Source organism: Mycteria americana, chromosome 22, assembly GCF_035582795.1.
Source record: "Mycteria americana isolate JAX WOST 10 ecotype Jacksonville Zoo and Gardens chromosome 22, USCA_MyAme_1.0, whole genome shotgun sequence".
NCBI lineage: Eukaryota > Metazoa > Chordata > Aves > Ciconiiformes > Ciconiidae > Mycteria > Mycteria americana.
The window spans coordinates 5,633,759-5,658,662 of NC_134386.1; the positions used below are offsets into that span (position 1 = coordinate 5,633,759).

The 24,904-nt window shown below is 48.3% G+C and overlaps 1 protein-coding gene across 2 annotated transcripts; it reads left to right on the forward strand.

The window, feature by feature from the left end:
* The first annotated feature begins 2,038 nt into the window (after positions 1 to 2,038).
* On the forward strand, positions 2,039 to 22,611 carry PSMD11 (proteasome 26S subunit, non-ATPase 11). Of its 2 annotated transcripts, none has more exons than XM_075523131.1 (14): positions 2,039 to 2,176; positions 4,287 to 4,388; positions 9,010 to 9,134; positions 12,063 to 12,134; positions 12,496 to 12,553; positions 14,448 to 14,642; positions 15,140 to 15,284; positions 15,545 to 15,605; positions 17,237 to 17,299; positions 17,921 to 18,046; positions 18,606 to 18,641; positions 19,817 to 19,868; positions 20,900 to 21,042; positions 22,078 to 22,611. In XM_075523131.1, the coding sequence occupies exons 1-13, from the start codon at positions 2,086 to 2,088 to the stop codon at positions 21,040 to 21,042; spliced, it is 1,269 nt and encodes a 422-aa protein (XP_075379246.1). In that variant the 5' UTR covers positions 2,039 to 2,085; the 3' UTR covers positions 22,078 to 22,611. The 2 variants fall into 2 exon arrangements, with proteins under 2 accessions (XP_075379246.1, XP_075379245.1); XM_075523130.1 differs by lacking the exon at positions 22,078 to 22,611 and adding an exon at positions 21,175 to 21,437.
* Positions 22,612 to 24,904: the final 2,293 nt, after the last annotated feature.

A 24,904-nucleotide genomic window follows, 5' to 3' on the forward strand; every position in this document is an offset into this window, starting at 1 on the left:
AGCTGATTCAGGTTGAACAAAATATTCCCTTGGCCCAAACCACCACTTTTTATTAATTATATTATTATTATTGAGGCAGGGAAAGAAATCACCCTCCAGCACAGCAAACGCCCCGCTTGCCTTCGCCTGCCTCCTCCGGGGGTGCAGGCAGATGCGCCCCGTCCCTGTCCTGTGGGAGCGCGGGCAAGGGAAGGGATGGATGGACGGACGGACGGATGGATTGCAGGCAGCACGGTGGCACCGTGCCTTTGCCTACACCACCCTCTGCTGCCTGCCGCCACGCACGCCTGCGCCCGCTGGGGTTCGGGGGTGAACGTGGGGGTTTTTTTTGCAAACCGTGGTTCAAAACCCATTTAATGCTGGTTTTTTTGGGGGGTGGATTAATTAAATCCAGTGTCAGGTTTAAGAGCCAGGGCGGGTGGGCTCGCTGGCCAGCTGGGATGCTGCCTGGCACACGTGAGGCTCCCCGGCCACGGCCCTGATGCTTCGCCCACGGCACCCCGAGCTGGTGGCTCCACCGCAGCCCCTGGCCTTTCATCCACCGAAAATCCCAGCTCCATTGCCCTTTTGAAGCCGCCGGGGCTTTTCTCCCCGAAATGCGTCATCCCTCCATTTTTGATTTTTTTTTTAAGCGGCGGTTGTGGGGACGCAGGCCTGGATCAGTCCCGGTGCTGCGGGATCCAGCTGCCATCGGTGTGATAAGCTGTGCAGTGGGTCAAGTCTCAGCGCCAGCCCCATGGTTGTGGTCCTTGCCGTCTGCTCGCCGGGGCAGACACCCACTGACCCCCCGAGGGGGGAACACGGGGCCAAGTGACCCCCCACGCCGTCCCCCGGCACAGCCTGGAACCAAAGGTAGCTCCGGCTCTATCCCCTACCAAAAACCCAGACCCGTTTCTGCCGATTTCATCCCTCCCCCGGCCTCTCCCAGCTCATATTTTCAGGGAAAAAAAAAAATCCCCACCTCTGCTCACTGCCGGCCGGCCGCAGGCAGGGTTTGTTCTTTTCAACCCGTCGAGGTGTCTCGGCCGCGGTCCCCGGTGCCTCCTAATGTCCCCGTCCCCCTCGATTGCCGTCCGGCGGGCACGAAGCCGGTGCAGAGCTCGGCTCGTAACGGGGGGATAAGCCACCGCTTTCGGTGCCACCTCCCCAAGCCAAACCGCAGCCTGTCCCCAGGGCTGTCACCTTCTGGGTGGCTCTGTCGTGCTGGGATTTCCCAGGAGCGATGGCACGCTGGGGGCTGGTTTTATTCCCCGTTTGATATAAAACTGAACCTTCAAGGCATTACATTTGCTTTTCCGGTGGCAGAAAGGCGCCCGGTCTGCGGGGACGCCCCTCCCAGCTCGTTTGGGACCAAGGTGGGGACAGAAGCAGGGAGGGGGTCGGCCGTGGGGGGGCTTGGGGAGCTCAGCAGAGATTTGGAGGGGCTGCGTTCCGTCGAATCGAGGGCGCGGGCCCGGGGTCCCCGCGCTCAGCCCGGCCGCGCCCCGGCTGCCGCCAGCGCTGCCGGGAAGGGCCGGGGCGGCCGGGGAGCTGCGACCGGAGGAGAACGCGCCGGCGAGGGCCGGGCCCGGCGGCGGGACGGGGACGGCATCCTCCTCGGGCCGTGCCCGCTAGCCGTGACGTGTCCCTGCCGGTTTTCCGCCGTTCCCGAGGCCGGCGGGGGCGCGGGGGGGCCGTGGGGGGGGGGATCCCCCGGGACCTGCCGGGAGGCCGCGGCCGCCGATGGAGTCCCGCCGGGGGGCCGCGCTCCGCCCCGCTCCAGCGCCGGCTGGGGGAATTTCGGCCCCGGGGCGTGGGGTGTCTCGGGGGGAGCCGAGCCCCGCACCCACGGCGGGTCCCCCGCGGGCCCCACGCTCCCATGCGCCTCGCCCCCGCCCCCGCCCCCTTCCCCCGCCCCCTTCCCCCGCCCCGCCCCCTTTCTCAGGGCAACGCCCCCTTCAGCAGACTACGCCCCCCTTCCCCCGCCCCGCCCCGCGACCTCCGCGCCGGGACTACAACTCCCGTCATGCCGCGGGCCCGGAAGGGGCGTGGCCTCCGCCGGCCGCTTCCGGGCTGGCAGTGAGGAGGGAGTGAGGGAGCGGTAAGATGGCGGCGGCGGCGGTGCTGGAGTTCCAGCGCGCGCAGTCCCTGCTCTCCACCGACCGCGAGGCCTCCATCGGCATCCTCCACTCCATAGGTGAGGCGCCGCCGCCCGCCCCCGCCCCGCCGCCCGCCCCCGGCCGCCCGCCGCCGCCTCCCGCCCGCCACCGCCGCCGGCTGCTGACTCACCGTGCGAGCCGGACGGGAGCGAGGCCTGGGCCCGCTCCGCCGGCTCCGGCCCGGCCCGCTCCGCCGACGCGGGTCCTCCGCCCGCACGGCGGGCCGGGGCCGTGCCGCTGCCCGCCGCCGGTGAGGGCCCCGCGGGCCCGAGCGGCGGGGAGCTGCCGGGGCGAAGCGGGCGGCCGCGGCGGAGCCCCGCTCGGGGAGCCTGTCAGCGGCGCCCCGCGGCTCGGGCCGGCTTCTCCTCCCCGTTCAGCGCGGTGTTCCCCCGGGTGCGGGCAGAGCGTGGGCTTGCCTGCCGGGAAGCCTGCGGAGCGGCGAGCACAGGGGCCGTGGCGGGCAGCGGGGCGGGCAGGCAGGCGGGAGCCTGCCTGTACCGGCTGGTTGCTTATGGGGTTTTCGGTTGTGGTGTGACGGCGTCAGGGTGTTGTGCTGGTGGCGGTGGCCTGCAGCGGGTGCTCAGCGTCCTGGAGGATGGGAAAACTCTGCTGGAAGTGGCATTTCCTCTTACATCGCTAAAATACACCCGCTATTTAAATTACCTTCTCAGCGCTACACAGAAAGTTTTGAGGAGTTTTTCTGCGTGCTGTGTCTGGAGTTTTAACTTCTGCTTGTTTCAAGACAGATGCTGTTTGCAGCAGTTACCTTGTCGGGCTGTCCCGGACATTTAGCAGTGCCAAGGAGGTGTTGGTGCTATAAAGTGGTTTGTAGGCATAATGTCAACATCCCTCTTTATTTGGGGGTTGGGGCGTACGGGGTGGGGAGAGTGGGTGCCTTAGAAACAGGTGTATAAATGAGTAATTCTCGATTCTCGTAACGGATGGTGATTTTGGAAAAGATGCTGTGACCTGCTGTCACCCTGCTGCGTCGGGCAAATAAATGTTTCCTAGTGTGTGTATTAGACCTTGAAATTGGAATTGCTGTATGGTCTTTAAAAGTTGCTTGCCCCCCCTCGGTGTTTCTCTGGTTAATTAGTAGTTGGTGTTCTCAAGCCTGTCAACACACCTACAACTTTCCATCCAGTCAGGCTCAGTCAGGAGTAATAGCTTGTGTTGCCGGTTGGTGTAAGCTGGAGCACTCCAGAGAGCGTTGCCGCGATACTTTTCTGCTTGAGAGCAAAGTTACTTTGCTTTTGACGCTGCACGTATTAAATTCTGGGGACTGAAAGCTGCAGTCTGCGTGCAGGGGCAGGATTTCAGTTCCCTCTGTAGAGGTGGGCAGTGGATTTTGGCTTTGTCTGTGGAGAAGTTGGATGAACTCACCTGCGTAGGGGATGGTGGAGAGGAATATTAACATGGTAGCAGGTAGCAGGGAAGAAAGTGTATTGTTTTGTGGGTAACTTATATGAAATTGATGTTGTGTAAACACAGGTTTGGTGCTGCTGTGTGTCATTTGGCCCTTCTACATACTTCAGAGCCAGAGTTACTCATGTTGGTACACAAAGCGATGATTAGATTGTCAGAGTTCAGTGTGGGAAGGAGCGCTGACTCCTGCAGCAGTTGTAACACCTGATCTGCTCCTGAGCGAAGAGGGCAGACGTACCCAGCTCACCAAGCCGATGTTGTTCTTGTGCTACGCTTTGACCACGGGATCGCGACTTAATACACAAAGCGGGAACATCAGAAATCCCGATACCAGAATACCCAACCCCGGAAATCCCATTAAATTTCTTTTATTTGGTTTTGTGGCTTCAGTGGGAGAAGGTCTGTTGGGTGGTGGTGTTTTTTAAATAAAGCTTGAACAGCTGGACTAGCTTAATGAGACTACTTCAATTGCAGTCAAGTTGGAGCACGCAGTTGTATCTATCAACTGGATTAAAGCCTTCGTGAAATATAGACAAGGTGCTCTTTATAAACTATGCATTTAAACTTTCCACGTAATCTGCTTTCCAGATCTCGCAGGCCAGGCTGAATTCACTATTGCCTGTTATAACAGTTACTTTTTTTGGTGCCTTTCCAGGAGCTGACTAGTAATGATTATCTTCTAACTGAAATAGCGTTAAAGGTAACTTTTCCACTCTTTTCTAGTGAAACGCGATGTCCAGGAAAATGATGAAGAAGCGGTGCAAGTCAAAGAGCAGAGCATCCTTGAACTGGGGTCGCTTTTGGCCAAGACTGGGCAGGCAGAAGGTGAGCCTGAAATAAGTAACGGAGGTGTCGGGTAAGAGATATGTACATTCAAATGAATTTAGTCTCCTTATTTAATGGGATAGAAGTGAAAGCAGTTTTTGGCAGGTTCTCACAGAGGCAGGACAGAAACTAAAAAACTAGATAAACAACATAAAATATTAATCTTGTGTTACTTGGCCCAGTATTTCAAAAGACTGCTGATGCATTGGACAGTTTAGTTTATGACCCTTTGACGTGTGGCCGTTGTAGTACAAGTGACTAAAGTTTTGTTAAGTTGTCTTGTTTGAGATGAGAAGTTCATCTTGTTTTGTTTTTAATAATCTCAGCCTTATTTCAAATGGGAAAGTTTGTCCCAAAAAGTCCTTTCTCACCAGCAACTTCTTTCTCAATTAATTGATTTATCTGTTGAAACGTTACATCAGAAAATCCTTGCCCAGCTCCTCACAAGAGCAAGACTTGACAGTCCCTCTATTGTGAATGTGTGAAAGGACAGAAATGGAGTAAACTTCTCTATTCAATGAGTTTTGAGTTGAATCTGTTCACGTCTTCTGTTTCCTGGAAAGCTCAAGGCAGTGTGTTTTGTTATTTTGTACTCAGCAGTTTAGTTTTATTTCTTTTGCTGAAGAATGCTTTTGCCTTTTCTGGAGCACCTTTCACCTCAAGCATTTTAGGAGCTGATACACCACGTCCGTACAAAGAGCGTTCTGTCCATGGCAGACAGTTGGCCATGGTATAGCCCTGATGTTTTCTAACTGTGCACAACAATAATTCAGGATGTGAAGTGAAGCGTGTGTGCTTTTAACAGTCTGAAACTGGTTGGGGAAAACAGGCCAGCAGAAGGTTTAATCAAACTGAACTTCGACTGGGACACCAGACCTAATGTTAGAGTCGTTCATGGGAAGCAGTATGAGGTCTCAGCAGCTGATCAAGATCACAATGTATATTTATTCTGAAACGAACACTTGGTGTCCTACTGTCCAGTCTTTGTAAACATCTATTTTGATTTGGCCATTTAACTGATCTACCCACATCTCCATGTGTTTGAGCATTCTGGACACTGATCCCACCATGATTTGCAATTGAACAGAGCTTGTGACAAAGTAGATTACTTGCACTTAGAGCAGTGCTGGAAACAAAGGTGCTATTCATCTCACCTAACTATAGAAGTCCATGTCCGCTTTCCTAGCGTGGACTGCTTTCATAGTTAGCGGAGAAAAATAAGCCCTTCCAGCACACGATTCGTCTCTTCCTACAGTAAGAATCTGGAGCAGGACAAATGAAAGCTGCAGTACAAGTGCCTGTTTCTCTAACTGAATATTCAAGGACCTCAAGTCAGTTCACTCAGGTATAGGTGTCTGTGTGGTACAGGTGCCTGTTGCACTCTGATGTTTGCTTTTGTAGAGATAACTAAATGTGACTTTGCTCCTGCACCAAGGAAGAGGTGTGTGTTGGGGCTAAAAAGGGGGAAGTCGTCAGAAGAGTCTCTTAAGGTAAAGGTGTGGATGTGCTGCTGGTGTGCATAAGCCTGAGAGAAGAGTTGTTAGGTGCATGATGGCCTCCTTACTGCTGCAGAACTTGGAGTGGTTTTGAGTTTAAGCCGAAGTCTTAGATGAGTGTAAAGAACTTCAGTGTATTCTCAGAGGGTGGCTAGCTAATAGATTTCTTTTTCTTTTTTTTTAAGGGGAAGGCTAAGTAATCAAAAATGACAAAGTTAACTCATCAAAACCAGGTTTATGAAGGAGCAAATGTGAAATGTATTTGAAATGTGTTAAAGGGAACACTGAACTACTATATTCTGAATAGGAGAAAATGAATTTGGCAACATTAAGAAGCCAGTTGTGTACATGTAGATCGGAGTGAGATTACCAGGTTGTGCTTTCTGGAGATCTGTGGTGAAGCTGGGGGATGAGGAAGGGGAATGCCGCAGCTTAGAGATGTGCTAGTCCTGCGGGAAAGACGCTGTCACCTTCCCTTTCTGCCTTGCTTTCTAGGGTGAAGTAGACTAGTAGGAGTGACTAGTCTACTTCAGCAGCATCTTCACCAGGTACAGCTGTTCACAAAGGTGCTAGCACCAGGCAGATGCAACAGATCTCCATATCCAAGGGGAGGGAATCCAGTGCTGCTTAACCTGGCGAGGAAATTACTGAGACTATGCAGTTTCTGGCCCAAATGAAATGGATCTCATCATTGTGGTTTTTCCTGCACACGTTTTAGCTAGCGGAATTTCTTTGACAGGTTCTAGGTGTTGCAGTGGCTCGTTGACTACTTTCGAGCGATAACTTCCCAGAGATGAAAGGGTCTGTGAGCTGCAGCCTCAGGAAGAAATCACCTGCAGTTTGGTGGGATATGAAAGTTACAGCTGCTGTGCTGCTGACTGGCTGAGCGTGTAAAATGCAGCTGTAGTTTTTAGAGGACTAACCTGTAGTGAACCATGGCCTTTGTTTAAAAAAACATAGTAATACAAATGACCCTCTTTATCTGCTTGATAGAGATTAAGGATTGAACTGGTAGATTAATTACTTTTTTTTATAGGACAGTTCTAGATTTTTATAGCATTGCTTAAAACGATAGGATTGGAATGATTTGGATCAGGTATTCAGGTACATGGCATGTTAGCTTGTGGAAGCACTTTCTCTGAGGATGAGCAGCAGACTTCATTTCCCAGAGCGGCTGCTCATCACTTTTCTAGAGCTGTCGATCAAGCACTGCATTTACGTAAAAAAAAAAAAAAAAAAAAAAAAAAATCCTAAAAATAGTTGACAGTTACATTGGTAGGAAAGAGAAATTTCTATGGGAACTTTGAGCTTGCATGTCTAAATGTGTAGTTTGCAAAATGTAGGGATATTCTAGTTGCTGGCTTCAAATCTACTTTCTAGTGAATTCTTGGGCAGCTGTTGAGCAAGTCAATGGAAAGATAAGTACTGCAGTATATTTAATGTGAATTTTTTTTCCCTTTCTTTTCTTCTAAAGTTCCTTTCCCATGTGGAAGAGTGTGGTGTGCACTAAAAACATGATTCCGTTGTCCTGAGAAGCAGCGATGCACAGTATGAAGTACGGTACTTAAGAGCTGATGGATCTCAGAGAGGATCTCGCTGCCTTGATAAGACAGACTGAAAAACTGGCAAATTCTTAGTTACAGAGCTCAAAGCTAAGGATATAGTGTGTGACCTGATGAGAAGCAGACTTGGTCCCTGTGTGAAGTGTGGTGTTTTCAAGGGCTTGTGTTAGTTGCATCAGGGAAGAGCACAAGAACCAGCTTCTGGGCAACCCCAGCTTTGGTGCTGCTTCTCTTCCGAGCCCAACGAGGTGGTCTGGAGCCCACCTTTCTCAGCTCACATCAAGAGGAGGGGTGCTTGAGAGTAGCTCTGCGCAAAACCGATGTGTTGGAAGCAGCTGTCTGCTGCTGTCATGGTAGTTTGTTTACTGTATGTGAAACCAAAGTGTTTGACTTTGATTGAAATGATTGGGATTTGCATCTGTGAGTGGTATTGCTGACGGAGCGGTCCTCAGAATGAAGGGGGTCTGAGTAAAGTCATCGTCTGCCACGGGGCAGTAGGTAACAGTTCCTTGTTGAGTAAAAGCTGAGCGCTGATTGAAACTGTCAGTCAGCGGGGCTCAATCTTAGATACTAAAGTAGCTGTGCTTCGATTCTAGAAAAACCTGCCCATTTATTCTCAGGCAGAGAGAAGGTAAAACTTACAGGAAATCTTAGGCATGGCAGTCACAGCATCTTGTTTTGTTCCATGTACAAAGTCCGAGTGGTTCATTGTAGAAAGAGTCACGATTTATTGCACTGCTGCTTGGAAAATAAGGCTTCTCTAAGGATTCAGGGCACACTCGAGATAAGTTTCATTTGTTCTAAAACTGTGCTTTCAGATGTATAAAAATGTCAGTACATCACCATGAACAATTGGATTGGAACGCAAATGCTGAGTCCTGAAACTGCTGTGATGTTGACGGCTGCATTCCTCTGCTCTGCAGGAATGACATTTTTAGTGTATTTCTTCATAAAGAAAGACTTTTCATTTGTGAGCTTGAGACTAGCTTTATAACTGTAAACTAATAAGGAGACTAGTAGAAACTGGAATCTAGTTAAGTAAGGTAAGATCTATTTAGGTAATGCGGGTAGCTGAAGTGTTAAGAAATGTCATTTTTTCAGCAGTGGAGCATGGGGTGTATCTGACTTTCGAGGGCTGGCTAGGTATGGCAGATTAAAATGTCAAACTGTGAGTTAATAAAAACATACTTAAACCATAAACTCCATTGCCCATTTTATAGAAAAATTTCAAAGCGTTTAGCAGATGCTTATGTTTTTAAAACGTGCCTGAGGCGAGTGTAGTTACAAATGGTGTTATAATTGGGCAAACTGAAGTAACGGGAAACGTATGCTGTGCGGATAAGACTGGAGCCCACCAGTCACCTTTGCCAGTGCCAGTGTTTACTGCAAGGCATTCCTTCAGGTGACGTTTATCGCTCTTTTCCTGTAAATGATGTTGAGAGACTGCTTATAAAATGTTTGGTGTAATAAATACTGCTGTGTGTAGACGTGTTGGGTACTCCAGCTGCGGTGTAACTCTTGGCTGTGTGGTTGTATTTCATGATTTGGTTTTTCTGTATACAGAGCTGGGCGGACTTCTGAAGTATGTTCGACCCTTCTTGAACTCCATCAGCAAAGCAAAGGCAGCCCGCTTAGTCCGATCTCTGCTCGATCTGTTCCTTGATATGGAGGCAGCAACAGGACAGGAGGTGAGATTTACATTTCGGCACTAGTCTGTTCCTCAAAAGCCTGTACCACCATTATCTAACCTACTTTGCTTCACACTGAAGAATTATTCATGTCAGGAAACATTAATTTAACGCATTTGGATATATTCTATTAATAAAAAATGAGGTGATTTAATTCACTCATAACCGTGGTTTTCTGCAAGCCTCATCCTGCTGCAGGTTAGGAGTAACTCTCACCCTGGGCGTTTTTCTCAGATTTGTGTTGCTTGCTGTTAGATGCACAGCATTAGCAGCGTTTTGTGGTGCCATCGGTGTTCGGGGTGAGAGGTGCTCCACCTGTTGCAGGGAGCTCGGTCTGGTGGAGAGGTGGGCGCAGTGTGCGATGGCACAGAGCTAGAGGAGCGAGTGCTCATGGGCTGTTCAGGAGTTGGTGGGGTTAGATGGCGAGTATTGCTTAGCGTCTTTCAACTGGAGACATGAAGGTGCATTGCATGGGGACGCGGTGTGTTGGACGTCTTATTCTACAAAGGGCTTCTGAAGCATGAAAGTTACTCCTGAAATGGGAATGGAAAAAGTTTTGCAGCTACCAAGTGTAAACTACTTCTGGTGGATGAAATTCTCTGCTAGAAAGCCCATTCATTTTAAGGTAGTCCCCAGTTAGGATTTAATCCATTCTCATTAGCTCCCTAGAATACAGTTGTTTTTCTTCTTTTTTTTTTTCCTTTTTTGTTGTCCACATGACTTGTTGGTTATTTGGGAATGGGAGAAGGACAGGAGCAACTTGTAAATGTAAATGATGACTTACAAGTGGCGCTGATCTGCAGTAGTAGAGGTTGTACTGGCACACCAAAGCAGGTAGGTAAAAGAGGAGGAAGGGAGGGTCTGAGCAACAGGTTAGGGACAAAGCCCACATACCTGTACGCACAGGGACTGGCAAATTACAGCCTAGAAGAGGTTCTGCCATGTGAGAGGCAGGTGGCATTCTCGTTAGCCAAATCAGTGCAGAAGTATCATCCTGCAGTTAAGGTAATCTAGCAAATGTTTTTTTGTTTGCTGTTCAGTTCTTGTGGCTTGCGTGTCCTGTTACTGTAGATGGTGACAGACGGAATCTTTAGCCCTTCTTCTTTAACAGAAGAGATTAAGGGAAGCGGGATGGGATGTGCAGGTGAGAAGGGAACCCCTAAAGGAGTCAGGAGAAAATGAGTGGCTTCAGACTTTTTATAAGGTAACTTGATGTAAGTGACAGTGTTTGGATGCAATCCCAAAAGGTGGCATTTTATGGCAGGGGAAAAACTTGGAGTAACAGCAATGGAAATATGGCCCAGTTAGTCAAAATATTCCCTTTCAAGCATATTCAGAAGCCAAACCCAAAACCTTAAGGAATTGTAACACCTAAGTTGTGAGGTTCCTGATGCAGTAATCCTGAATACTTTCAGCGCCTCAGAAATGTTCAGAGGGACATTTGCTTCCTCGGTGTAACGTACGTTAAGAAGGCTCCCAGGAGTCCAGTAAAGCAATGAAATTAGAGATTTCTCCAGCTCCTAATGCTCCAGCTATCACTGTGCAATAAATTGCGACTTCATAATAGCTTTTCATTAAATGTTCCTGTTTAAAAAGCAGTGACGAGGAGCTGACAAGTCCTGCAGTGTAGTACAGCTACAGAGCTGCTCCAGAAAGAGCTGCGATCCAGAGATTTTGGGAAAAGGCATTCCTGAGCCTAGCACCTCAGGATGACTTATTGCATATTATTGGCCAGTACTGAATCGACACCCTCTTCTAATTGGGGTGGAACATGACTGCTTTATTCATCACGGGAATCTCGGCAGTCTTAAAAATATGAGAAGCCATTGGGTTCCTTTACTCTGCTTTGAAGTGATAGATAAAACATCCAGCGTCACTTACGGACTGGCTCCTGGCACCCAACTTGGTTGTAAATAGTGGAGCCCAGCACCTCTGTTGCTTTATACTGCTAAAGGACGCACGTGGTCTGACATATTTAGGCCCTAAAACACGTGCACTTCATTTTCCTTTCTAGAGCAATTGAAAATACAGTCCTCTCTATGGCTAAATGAAATGGTGCAAAACACGCTGGAAGGGACCTCAAAGTCTTTTAGTTCATCCCTTGCCCTAAGGCAGAATCAGGTCTCATGTACCCAGATGTTTTTATTTCAAACAAAAACACAGCTGTTTAAGAAATGCTATTAGGATTTCAGCAGTAATTTTTACTGGTGAGACTTTGGAAGCCAAATCTTTATTTTCATATTCCAGTGGGGGAGGATTGTCCCTGGTGGTCAGAAAGTTATTGGAAGCCAAGTGCATTAGAAAAGCAATTGAAGAAGGGAGTCTGGGGTTTTTTTGTGATAGCTAAATCTTAAACTAAACCTTAATTTGCCTTCTGAACTTTACGTTCTCTTGCAATACGTATTATAAGTAGTATAATACTGTGAACATTGTTACAAAGCGCAGGAAGTAAATCTAGCAAATAGACTATGAAAATATGTAGCACAAATTATAGCTGTTCTGTATCATTTTGTGCAACGTTTCTGTGAGTTTAAACTCTGGTGTCAACATGATGCAGCCCGAGTGCATCATGTGTGGTTACCAGTGAGTCCTTGTTGAAGAGAAGTCGCTTAACCTTCCGCTGGTGAGCTGCAGTTCTCATCAGTGGTGAACTATGCTTTACTCTGGTAATATTAAAGGTGTTGTCCAGAGACATTTGGGCTAGGCACTAATGATGAAGGCTAATCTCCATGCTCATTTTAAAGTAAAGCTAATTTAATGTTCAGCAATGCTGCTATTCAGGCAGGAATGACTTATTTTCTTAAACTACATTGTGGAGATTCAGGCTTTGTTGTATTTTTGTTGCTTTGTAGGAAATGATTGAACCATACTGCTGTTTTAAAGAGGGGCAGCAGAAGGCTTTACAAATTTCTTTCTGCTCCCTTTAAGGTTGACCTGTGTTTAGAGTGTATTGAATGGGCCAAATCAGAGAAGAGGACTTTCCTACGCCAGGCTCTGGAGGTATGTTACACTGTGGATCCCAAACCTGTGTAACAGCGTCTTCCCTTTATCAGATTTCATACCTATAAAAGTAGAGAACTTGTAGTGTGTTGTCCAGATCTTTGCACGTGTAATGGACGGGCGGTAACAATTACACTAAAGTTAGGGACTCTCCTTGAATAGGCAGGATTTTACCCACTGTGTTTAGATCTAGCCAATCTTCCAAACAGTAGATCTTGCAGAATTGGACCGTATGATGTAATGAACGCAAACTAATTTAGTGAAGTCTGTGCAGATAAGAATATAAAGTTTCATTTTACAAAATAAATCTGTACTACCTTTCTCTGGCTTTCCTCACAGCAGTTGCTTTTCTGTTCTGCAGGCGAGGCTGGTCTCTTTGTACTTCGATACCAAGAGGTACCAAGAAGCACTGCAGCTAGGTAAGCCTCCCACTAGGTGGTGGTAGTAGTTCTTTGCTTGGAAATTAGTCTTGAGGCTGACAAGGGAAATGAACTACGTCATGTTCTTTGATAAGTTTTGTAGCACTTGGGCATTAATTTCTCAGTGCTCTACCAGGTCTGCCATCTTTTACTATAGCTTGGCAATAAATGATTAAGAGATCTCTTTGTTCTCACCATTTGTTCATTTCAAATAATTTTGGAAGCCACGAGGAGCTGTATCCAGTTGAAGGCCGTCAGGTTTGGCTCCTGCAGAAACATACGTAGTATACTGCTGTGGTCAGAGAGGGTGAAGGGAAAAACCAGCTTTCTTCAGTTTGCTCAAATACGGGCTCAATAAAAGCAGTAGTAATGCCAGGAAATGGCAAACCTCTAAGGATGTAATTAGACAAGCTCTTGTGAAGTAGTGTAAAGGCTTTAAGAATTTGCTTCTGCACCACCTGAGATATGGTAATTAACCATGTGGACTCTCCTACTCTGCTACAAAGCAGAGTAAAGCAGGTCATCTTACACCGCCCAACTCCCTTCGGTGCTTTTCAAATGCTCATTTTGCAAATGACTGCAGTAATGTAAGATGAGGTTTAAGCTGGCTAAAGGGTATTTGTACAGACTGCTCTGCCAGCTCAGCACGTGGGTGTGAGCAGGGCTGAGGGATGACTGCGCTGACACGGACAGAAGTGCTCACCCGGGCAGTGGTGATGCCTCACCAGGGACCTGTAACTTCTTGAACAGTGTGGTGGCAAGAGCATGTGTCATGTCCAGAGTCACCTGGGTGACTTGTATCTGATAAGAATATCAAATTAAGTGCTCTGATACATGGAATTCATTATCAAGTTAGAATTAGTTTGCATATGGATATGTAATGAACTCAGGTTTAAACTGATCACAGTCCACACTCCAAAGCTATGCTAAATTAAGTTAATTAATGACGGTGGTACAGCTTAAGGAGTTGTGAAGGCCTGTACCTGTAGGACAGCCTCTCTGAAAGCTCTATTGAGATGTCAGCGTTGTGCGCTAGCGTTTCTGTGTGGCTGGCCAAGACGTGGCTGTGTCCGCAGCCGTGGGGAGTAGATGCAAGCAGAGAGTGTCTGCGGGATGTTTCTAGGGAGAGTCTGTTCTCTTCCACCTAGTTATGCAGTTTCAGCTGTGGTTTTCAGCTTCTAAGCACAGAAAGTGAGGGTGAGGTTCTCATCACTGCTTGCCCTAAGTTAGCTCTTTAGTTTGTAGCGGAGGGAAAGAATGGGAAAAGTTTCCTCTAAGGCTGGCTCTTTGTGTCCTCACAAGGCTTCAGTGGGACAGTTTATCTAGGCGTTTCTTAGGCTGTCCATTCCTACCTCCTAAATTTGATCTGTAGATGTCTTGTGCTTAAAACATTCCTTCCTCATCCCATATTCTCAGGAGTTGCTTGCAAATCCTCAGGTCTCACCCTAGGGGAATGATGCAGGAATGGGCAGTACTTCAGGTTTGCTCGGAGCTCTGAACGTGAGTGGTAAATCATGCTGTCATCTGGGGAAGGGGACCAGAGTGACCATCTGAACTGCACAACCCATCCCTGACTTTCTGCTGAGTGTCTGCTGCCCATGATGAGGTGGCAGAGGCACGCTGTCCACGTACCCAAGTATTCTCACTGCCCTCTTCCACCTCTAACATCGAACTGGTCCATTCTTCTCCTACTGTGGACTGACACTGACCTACTATTATTTCCTTTCCTTTGTTCCTTCTTGGAAGAGCAGGTTGTGTAAGCCTCGCCTCCCGTCCTCAAAGCCAGTACTGCTGTGGGGGAAGAAGGGTGTCATCTGGAAAGGCTTGGTTTGTGAAGTCGTTGAGAGCAGATGCAGAGCAGGTTACAAAGATTCTTGTTCTTCCCCACTGCTAGGCTCTCAGCTTCTTCGGGAGTTGAAAAAGATGGACGACAAGGCATTGCTGGTGGAAGTGCAGCTGTTAGAAAGTAAGACTTACCATGCCCTGAGCAATCTGCCAAAAGCAAGAGCAGCCTTAACCTCTGCACGGACTACAGCCAACGCAATCTACTGTCCACCTAAGCTGCAAGCAGCGTTAGACATGCAGTCAGGTAAAGCCCTTCAGGAGAAGGGGAAAGTCTAGGACTCATCATGATGCATCAGTTGACTGATATTTGTTCTTTCCCGAGTGAATCATAGAAAATGATGCTAGGTGGGACCTCAAGGTACCTACCAGTCTGCCCCGCTGCCTCAAGGCAGGATCAGCTATAACTACATTGTTCCTGACACGTGGGTGTTTTTCAGCCTGTTTTTGAAAACCTCTAGTGGTGGAGGGTCTGTAACCTCCCTAGGCAGTACGGCATTACAGCACGTTAGCGTAACTGTAACGTTGTTCCTGACCTAATTTGCAGATGCTTATGTGAAGTGCCCCAAACTTGTCTGTCTTAACATGTCCACTTAAGAGAGAGCACAGATGTTCTTCTGCTAGAAAGAAAGGATTCCCTTTACTGAAGTACCAGATAAAGCACTGGGCAACCAAACTGTTCTGTCCTCTTCCAGTCACTTTCTGAATGAACGCTGATGCCTGCCTGTTTGTTCCTCTCAACAGGTATTATCCATGCAGCAGAAGAGAAGGACTGGAAAACAGCCTATTCATATTTTTACGAGGCGTTTGAGGGATATGATTCAATTGACAACCCAAAAGCCATCACTGCACTGAAATACATGTTGCTGTGCAAAATCATGCTGAACATGTACGTGATGAATGGTTCTGCGAAGAACACTTCCTACACTTAAATGGGAAAGGCTTTTCATTTATAAGACTCTAAACTAATGAAAGAACTCAAGCAGACAAGCTTTGCTGTTTGTCTTTATTTATGACCTAATCAATGCTTCTGATACAATGTTATTTGAATTGTAGTTATTTGCTAACAATTGGGAATTTTTGAGGCACACTTAGATTTAAGCTGGCCGTGTTGAATAAATGCTTTCTTCCGTTCCCTCCCCTCTCTAGCCCAGAAGATGTGCAAGCATTAGTGAGTGGAAAGCTTGCTCTGCGGTATGCAGGAAGACAGGTATAGAAACCTAATCCTTTCTCTCTTCCTATAATCTCTGAGAATATTGTGTTATTCTTTTTGTCAAATACTTTGGTCTTTTCATACCAAAATACTTTTCACTTCTGAGTGTCCTGAACGAGATCCAGAACTGATTATATTACCTTAAGTGCCATAAATCAATTGCCTTCAAAGGGAATACAGTTATTTTCACCACCTGAGAATCTGGCCTGCTCGCTTCATTTTCTCTGTTTTTCTCCTGCCTGCTTTCTTCATGAATTACTAAATGCCTGATGCTGTTAAGGTACTCACGTCTCAACCCTCGGCAGCTGCTCGGCAGCCATGGATCTGATGTATTTAAATCCGAGTTATTCATTGTTTTTACTGGTGGTGTAGCAAGTCCTGAAAATCCATTCATAGCAGTGTAGCTGAGCAGCTTGAGACCTAGATGACTGTAAGGTGGAAGCCAAGCAGCTGGGGAGTTGTTACATCAACTGTTTATTCTAACGTGTTAACTTGCCAGTCTGTGAACGCCACCCCCGTATTAAATCCAGGGATGCTTATATAGAGTACAGAGCCAGAAGCCAAGCGTGCCAGGGTCTGAGCCAGGCTTACACACTGATGCCCTCGGTGGCTTTGGTCAGCCAGCTGTTTACTTTGACGCAGCAGCTAATACTCACCTACCTCACAGAGGATTGGGAAGCTATTTAGTAGAGGAGGTCAGTGAGCATATGTGCGTAGAAAAGAGTCTGAAGTGGGAATATCCCTGCATTATCCCTGCTGGATCATGAAGGGCAGCCCTGGTCCTGCTTCATCTCCTTCCCCTGAGTGACAGCTGGGTTGGAGGCTCCTTTTCAGAGCAGGAGGGCTGTCTACGATGGAGGAAATCTTGGCTGCTCCCTGTGCTGTCCTCCTGAGACAGCAGTGATCGCAAGGTCCTGCAGCAGCTGTGGAATCTGAGCTTAAGGAGCAGAGAGAAAGTGGGCAGCCTTAGGGACAGCTTGGTGGGAGAGATGGTAGCAGGAGCCTGAGCCTTATGCACCATAGCCACCGGGCTGTCCGGCTTGTCTCACGCACTTGTGCCTCTCACCACTTGAAAACTGTTCTTTTAGTGGCGTTACTATTCTGTTTGGTATAAATATGGTAGTTTGGTTGTGGCTGAGTCTCTTGCTTTGTTTCAGCAGCTGCGGGGTAGACAAGAAATGTTTTCTGATGCTGTCCATGACAGGGTATCCGTAGGACTTCTGCCGTGCATCTGTTGCTCAGCAGAGGCAGTGTGGCATGCCGAAGGGCAGAAACACGTCTTAAAGGCTGAAAATGGCCATCAAAGTGTGCGCTTTCCTTAAAAATTGTATCAAACTCGCTCCCAACCTGCAACCTGATAGGAACTGCAGCTGGTATTCTCAAAACTTGAGTTCTTTGTTTCCGTGAAGCTGATTTCATGCTGTGTCCTGCAGCTGTTCTGCATGTTCTCCTTATTAGCAGCTGTTCTTACTCTGCCTTTGTGGAAGTAACACTGACATGGCTTTGTAGCAAAAGGAACATTGCCGCTTTGCTGTTTAAGCACGTTTTCAGTGTACTCCACAGTTGGCATAATAGCACTGAGAGGAGAATCCAGAAAAATAACTGACTCTCGTTTTCTTTCTCTGCAGACAGAAGCACTAAAATGTGTGGCACAGGCCAGTAAGAACCGATCGCTGGCAGATTTTGAAAAGGTGAGTCAGGAGACAGATAAAAAAATGGGGCCTGGCTGGACAAAACATTCAGAAATGCCAGTTTTGGAAAGTTGTAGGAGCTGCTACATCACACAGCAGGAAACCATAAAAACATTCATAGAAAGCAACAGTGCATCAAGCAAATACCCCACGATAATCAACCGGTTTGGTTTTCGCAGCATGGGAAGTAACAGCTTGCTTGACACTAGCTTTTTCCTTTTTTTGGAGAGCGAACTCAGAAGCAGTTTCCTGTACTTTTGGTGCTGTTCACTGGGATGTATATCTTCCTAAATTTTTTCCTGGCTTCAGCAAGAACACCACAGAGATAACGGAGAGGATTCCCATGTCAGGGAACAATCCTGTCATGCTGTCTCCTGAGTGTAAACCAGAGATTCTGGCTTGCTAAGTTCCAGCAGTGTGAAGATGAAAGATGCTTGCTGCACAGTGCTTGAGGGGCTGCTAGGCTGTCATGACCTCTTGGCCTTTTAGCTAAGTTACGGATTGGATTAACCACTGATACTTTGCTGGGCAGGGAGGGAAGACTACTTCATACTCAGAGGGCCTTGAGGACAGGAGATCTGTTGCTGCCTGAATTACTTGTTCCCACCGTGTCTTCTGCAGGCTCTGACAGACTATAAGGTGGAGCTCAGGGACGACCCCATCATAAACACTCACTTGGCTAAGCTCTATGATAACTTACTGGAACAGAATCTGATCAGAGTCATCGAACCCTTCTCCAGAGTACAGGTAAATGTTTCCACCAGGCACACCGACACGCTGATACCTCTGTCCCCTGCTGTTGGTGGGTGAGGGACTTGTTCCATACAGAGTACTTCTTACTCAGAGCTGCTCACCACTTCCAGAGCTCAGGGTTCGTCATGTTCAGCTGAAAAATTAGAAGGAGGGGGCTGAGGGGAGCTTTGGAAAACCATGTTCCAGTCCTTGCTCTTTCCACCTGTTTTTCTTATGCACACTGAAAGGTGGACATGCTTTTAACACTGAAGGTAACAGTGTTTGGCTTTTAAGGGCTCTGACAGGGTGCGGGTAAAGCTGCAATAATCTTGGAGAAGAAATGTTATTTCATGTTTCAGAGTGGAATGGCTTTAGGTGTCTAGTCCATCTTCAGTTAAAACGGGATATGAAATCTGAAGGACATGAAGCTGCAAAGCGGAGAAGGCCATTGGAGATTTTTAGGCCAGAGCATTTACAGGCCCTTGAGCTGTTCCTTGGAAGAGTCCCGTACCTCCATGTTGCCTGTCAAAAGTACAGCTAAAGATTTACTTAACTCTATTGGTCTCTCTTATAGATTGAACACATATCCAGCCTCATCAAGCTCTCAAAGGTAAGAACATCGCTAGAAATCAGTGGCACGTCTTAAGAGGGCAGAGGAATTGAGGTCAAATGGCATTCGCCACTGGCAAATAAATGTAGGCTATAGAACCTGACAGGTCAGCTCCACAGCATTTACAGGCAAATATCACTCTTGGGAACTTAACACAGCCAGTTTCCAGGAGTCATCCGACAGGCTCCCTCTGCACTAAGACTTGGCTGTAACATCGCCTTCCTTCACGTGGGTTTTACTCCCTGTGTTAGCACTTGCTTTTTATTGGAGGCAGATTTTCCTCTGCTGTAGTAACGGCTCATGCCGTGACCAGCTCCGTCTTCCCTGTTGACCTGCATTTAATCCCTGTGAGCGTGCCCAGAGTAATCTTGCTTAGACCCTTAAGATACAGGATCCAGCTAATTGCTTTGATTGAAGTTTCATTAGGGATGCATATGTCACATTGACTATTGCAATAACTGCTTTACAGATAATCCCAACCAGATTAAGTTTTAGGAAAATCCCCTGTAGTCCCCGCCAGTTGCATCCCCAAGTGCTTTTGTCCTGTGTTGCCATTAAGGCTGGAGGTTTGGAAGTGTCCTGAGCTCGGCCTTTATGGTCGTTACCTCATCTATCCTCCTTTTCTATCTGTGCGGTCTTTTCCTAGTCTAGCCCTTGGTGTTTAACACATACTGAATAGCGTGAGTAAATGCTGGACTGCAGTGGTTTCTTAACTGCAGCTGTGTCTGCTGTCCAAAGAGCAGAAGAGGAGCTGACTCCTGTGAGGCCTTGCCCGGCGCTGGGCAGGAGGTCAGCTCCGTGCTGAGTGGCTTCAGTGAAGCTTGGCCAATGCTTGACTAAATATTTGCTGAACCAAGCTAGAGCGCTCCAAATCCCCTAATGAGTAACGCCTGTATGAAATGACAGATAGACCGTCTTCTGTGGAGCAAGAGGGCAAGACACCCTGGTACTCTCGTCATTAAAAACTACTGCTTAATTTCTGATGTCATCTAAAGCGTGTGGTAGTATGGAAGCAGCGTGCGAGGAGAGATCTGTCCTGACATCACACTGAGTGACAGAACAGCCGCTTTTAAGCGGTGCTTATATCCCACCAGGGCTGTTGAGTGTGAAGTAGTAAAATTGGCATTTCTTTATATAGTTCCGGGAGACTTTTAATTTTTCTGCTTCAATTTCAGGCTGAGGTGGAAAGGAAACTGTCACAGATGATCTTGGACAAGAAATTTCATGGTGAGTCTCTGCATCCTTCAGTCTTGACTGCTTTGCTGCCCGAGGCCAGGTCGTGTGTAAGCAGGCTGGGGATAGACTCCTCTTCATCACTGCACCTTCGAGCCTCGAGTGTCCTTAGGCTGCTCTGCTCCAGACGGCAGACGTGCAGGTTAACAGGCACTATGGGAAGAGTACTGAGCGGTGGGTTTTTATTTGTCACTCTGTTGTCGAGAAGGCTGTTCCTATTGCTCCTTCCATCTGCCTTCATTAAGCTCGAGGCTTAATTTCTCACAAATGAGAAACGGCGTTTAAGCCCTTACTTGCTGCGGCTGCTTCCAAGGACAGTTGTGAGAGCCACTGGTGGGCTATCTAGCAAAGATGTGCTCTTCTGCCTTGGAGCTTACTGGGGTGTGTGGTCACCTTTCCCGGCTGATTAGTGTCAAGAGCGTTTTGTGTGTTGGTGGGGGCACCCACGCGGCACAACTGATGGGTTTGGGTTTGTCTGGGACCACAGGAGGCTGCTTCTCTAATAAGCCCTCAAGGAAACAGCTCTGTTCTTGTTTACGTTGTCCCTAGTGTCGATTTAGAAAGCCCTCTTGATCTATCTGAGCAAGATGAATGGCTAAAGAGACATACTGGTTAGAGAATAGCTCAAAAATTACAGAACCCAGCTGCAGTGCCCACCTGGCACCTGGAAATAGTTTAATTTATAAAATGGCTTTTTTCTTGCCTTGCTCCGGTGTTGTGCTGAGCCATCCTGCTGGGCACAGGGCCTTCGAGGAGGAAGGTAGCTGTTAGGGAACCTGCAGGCATAAGCATCTCCTGGATGCCTTCTCGGGCCCCTCTCCAGGACACTTTTTTTTTTTTTTCTGGGTAAGCTACTGCTAATGCAGTCCAGCCAAAAATCAGTCAGCCAGTCCAGTACAACACGAGCCCCTTCCAAACCCAACACAGCTGACCGGCCGTTTGCTGGGTAGATCTCTGAATTCCTGCTGTCTGGAAGATGTGATCTGTCGAGCGTTGCACTGGTAACCCCAGCTTTGTGTCCGCAGGCATCCTTGACCAAGGCGAGGGAGTCCTGATCATCTTCGACGAACCCCCCGTAGACAAAACTTATGAAGCTGCCCTCGAGACTATTCAGAATATGAGTAAAGTAGTGGATTCGCTCTACAACAAAGCCAAGAAGCTAACATAGGTGAGTGGAGGCAGGAGCTGGAGGTCGCAGCTGCTCCGGACCTATCGCTCCTCCCAGGCCAAGGTGCGGTTTGTGTCCTTGAGGCTTGTTTTCTCTCCTCTCGATTGACATGGCTCTGTTTTCTTTTTGCAGAGTTGAATTTGCTAGCTGTCATTTGGAGAGTGTGTGTGACAGGAGAGTGAAACCTTTGGGAAAATGTTAGGAGACTTTTTTTTTTCTTTGTTCTACTTTTCACTCGGAAAGTTTTTAAACTTCCTCATCCAGTGCATCTTGTATTCCATACGATGCGTGTTCCAGTTTCCATGTAATCTTTACTGGCCGAACTTTGTATCTGGGGGGGGAATATTGTTTAAACAAAAAGGGTATTCTAAATAAAAGGAAAAAGGCTTACACTACCTAAACATGTGCTTTCCACTTCCTGAGGGATGGCAGAGAGTTAAGCAGGGACAAAGTTTTGTTACCAATAGGTGCCCAAAACAAGTTTGTTTCATCTCTCCCTCAGCTCTGAAATCTGAGACTTACTGACGGTGTATAAGCAGCCAAGTTTATTCCATTTGTACTGAACCAAAAAAACCCAAAATGTACAGACTGCTGGTTTATTTTTAAAGGCCTCAGATCCCCTCGAAAGCAGCTCGACAATGATTTTCCTGAAGGCTTTCGCACCCGAGGAACCTGCTTCAGAATTGTCATTGTGCTGCGCTAGCCCAGACCCACCCTGCGCAGCCAAAAACCTCGAGACGGCTGCAGCCACTGTCTAGACCATTAGGCCAGTTTCTAATAAAGGGAACAGCGCAGGTTTCCCCTGGAGGCCTGTATTGCATGCTGTTGTTTTAAAATAGACTAGATTTTAAATGTTTTATCCCTCCCCCCCACCTGCATTGGTAGGAAGAACAGGTGAGCAGGCGTTCCCCGAGTCCTCGCCTCCCTGCGGGAGCCAAACCTCGTCCGGCGGGGAGGCGAGCTGCTGCCCCGGGCGCTGAGCAGACTGGTGGTATTCACCTCTGCTGCGTTAGTGTTTCTTTTTTTCAACATCAGATGTGAGACAGCTTGGCCCTTCTGGAATAGCCTGGTGCAGCTCTCGCTGGGGAGCTTCCTCGTTCCTGTTCCAAAGTCGTATGTGTGGGGGGTGGAGCACGGTGTATTCCAGCATGTTTCATTTTATGGTGAGGTTACTAGCTAGGTTTTAATGCCATTTGGGCAGTGTAAGCTTCTGCATCTCTGTCCTGCTAATCTTTGCTTTTCCTTTCCCCTCTGTCTCTCCTTCTATTTCCCTCTCCACGTTTTTCTTACAAAATTTATATTTTGTAAAAGGATTCTGTTTTATCAGGAAATATTTTGCCTTCACACTGAATCTTAGACTGGCTGATTTTTCTGCTTTCTGTTCACATTTTGACCTCTCCGACATTTTATTTTATTTTTTTTTTTTTTTAAATTTCCATCTCATCCAGTCAGTCACTGTTTGGGTTTTTGGCACCATCAATATCAAATGTACAAACGGTTCTTGCTAACCAACACCAGGTATATCTGATGTTCAGATGAGTTCCAATAAAATAATTTTTTTTTCAAAAATCTGTCTCCTGTCTTCAGCTGCCGAGGCAGGTCACGGGCACGCTGGGTGCAGTTTCTCTCTGCGCTTAGGGAAGGGTGGATTGCAACGCACGCTGCACCGGGGCTCACGAACACGTCGTCGGTGATGGTGTTTCTGAGACACGGAATGTGAGGGACCGTGTTTTAAGCAGCATCACTAAAGATGTACGGATTGTGACCCGATCCTGGTACAGCAAGTTTGAGTTCTACCAAATGAAGTTACAGTATTATTATTACCATTATTATTATTATTGTTATGGTGAAAAATGAATTGCGTCTGACCTCTTGCGCCTCTAGCCTTTCTTGAAAATACTCTGGTGCTGTATCGGAGAGTCTCGCATTGTGTACAACACCGTGCACAGATTCCTCTTAAGGCTAGAGAGGGTTTCTAGGATGTAATTGAACTGATACAACATCTTTAATTTTCATGTCTGGCGCTCCTGCACCTCAGACACCACCTGGTCGAGGTGGTGCAGGTCTTTTGGAAGGAAACCTGGCCTCGTAGGCAGAAAAATGTGAAGGACTTAACTCCTGCTCTTACGCAGGGGACTGCAGGGGAAGCGCATTTCTAGTTTTCGTAGTAGGTTTTTTGGAACTATAAATAGCTCGTGAGATATTTCCCCAAAGCAGCTCTGGCCAGTTCACTGTAATGCCACTTAAGTGGCATTTTCCCCGGGGATGCTTCGCTGTGGACGTGATTTGCTGATTTAGGTTGCTAATCGTCGGGGAGCGAGGGGAGATTCATTTGTGGAAGCAGAGCTGAAGCCCGCCTGTGAAGCGGTGACGGTCACGCGCAAGGTGCTCGGGTGGAGAAAGGTGGAGACGGCTGTGAAGTCCTGCGTGTCCTCGGCGAGAACGGTGTCCAGCCCCGGCTGTCGTCCCTCGAAGGGGACAGAATTGGGCCTGACCCAGCAGGTGATGATGGGGGGAGCAGACAAAGTCCTGTGCCGGAGGCTGAGGAGACCCGACCAGGAGCGAGGACGACCTAGCAGGTCCGCGGTGACGCTGGCTCGGAGGTGGCTGGGCTGCCTTGCGCGGGGTCAAGGAGGTTTAATTGCACGTTAGTTGCTCAAACCGCCTGCAGAAAGCTGGGATTTTCTGAGGCGTCTGAGCGCCTGCCTTCCACCTCCAAGTGTATTAAAATTAGGGCCAAAAAAGCTCAAATGGTAGGGCTTGTTGTTAAACCCTTTTGGCTTAAACTTCAAAAAGCTTAACTTAAAAAGCAGGCTTTTGCACAAAGGCGAGTTTCATGCTGCTTGGGTCGGTGTAATATTTTTAATGGACAAAGGGATTTCTCAGTAACAGCCGTGCCACTCGGGCTGGACTTGCACGGTCCCTTTCGGGTCATTACACAGAAAAGCCTCTCGAGCTGTTTGTGAAGAGGATACACAGGGGAGCTTTTGACCACCCTTAACAAACCGGTTCCCACACGTGGCTGGACACACTTCGAAGGATGTGCGGGTTTTCGGGTGCTTGGGGCCTCACCGCATCGGTATCACGGGTCGGTCCTGAGCTGCCTCCGAGAGCTGCCCTTGAACGGGGCCTGGGGTGTGCAGGGCCAGGCAAGTTTTCAAGCCCTGCTCCGTGTTTCAAACTGCTGTGTCTTGCTGCTGAGCATCGGCTTTGCTGCACAAGCTGTGGTCGTTGAGCTCAAGGTGCTGAGCAAGCCCTGGCCCTAGCACGGGATGGGGAAAAAGGATGGATCAGAAAATCCCTGATTTTTACCGCACAGCTGCAGCCTGAACCTGCCCGGCCGTGCACAGCACCAACCCCAACCCTCTTAGAAGCAGCAGCTTCAGCAGAGCTTTGACCCCCGGTGAGATTTTCTTTACCTTCCGTGTGCTTTAAACCCCAAGTGCGTGGCAGCCCCATCCCGGGCAGGTGCCTGCCAAAGCGCCCGTGTGGCACCGCCCTGGGACAGCAGGTTTGGGGACAGCCTCTTCCACTGTGTCCCCCCCCCCCTTCCTGGGCAGTTCTTGGTCCCCAGGCGCTGGGAGGGTGCGGCTGCGTCCGGATGGAACGGGAGAATTTGGGGGTTTTTGAAGAGTTCCGTGTGGTGGGAAGGGGACAGGCGGCCACGCGTCCGGGGCAGTGGTGGCTTTCGTGCGTGGAGGAGGAGAACTGAGCTCCGCTGAAGTCATCAGCCAAAGCCTGAGCAGTGTCGCGTCAGGACGAGACCTTTCCCTGGTTTATCGCCAGCAGCAGCACCTGGGGGGAGGTGGCACCCGGGGGCCGCTCTGGTCACCGCGGCCGGAGCCCAGCAGCCTCTGCCACC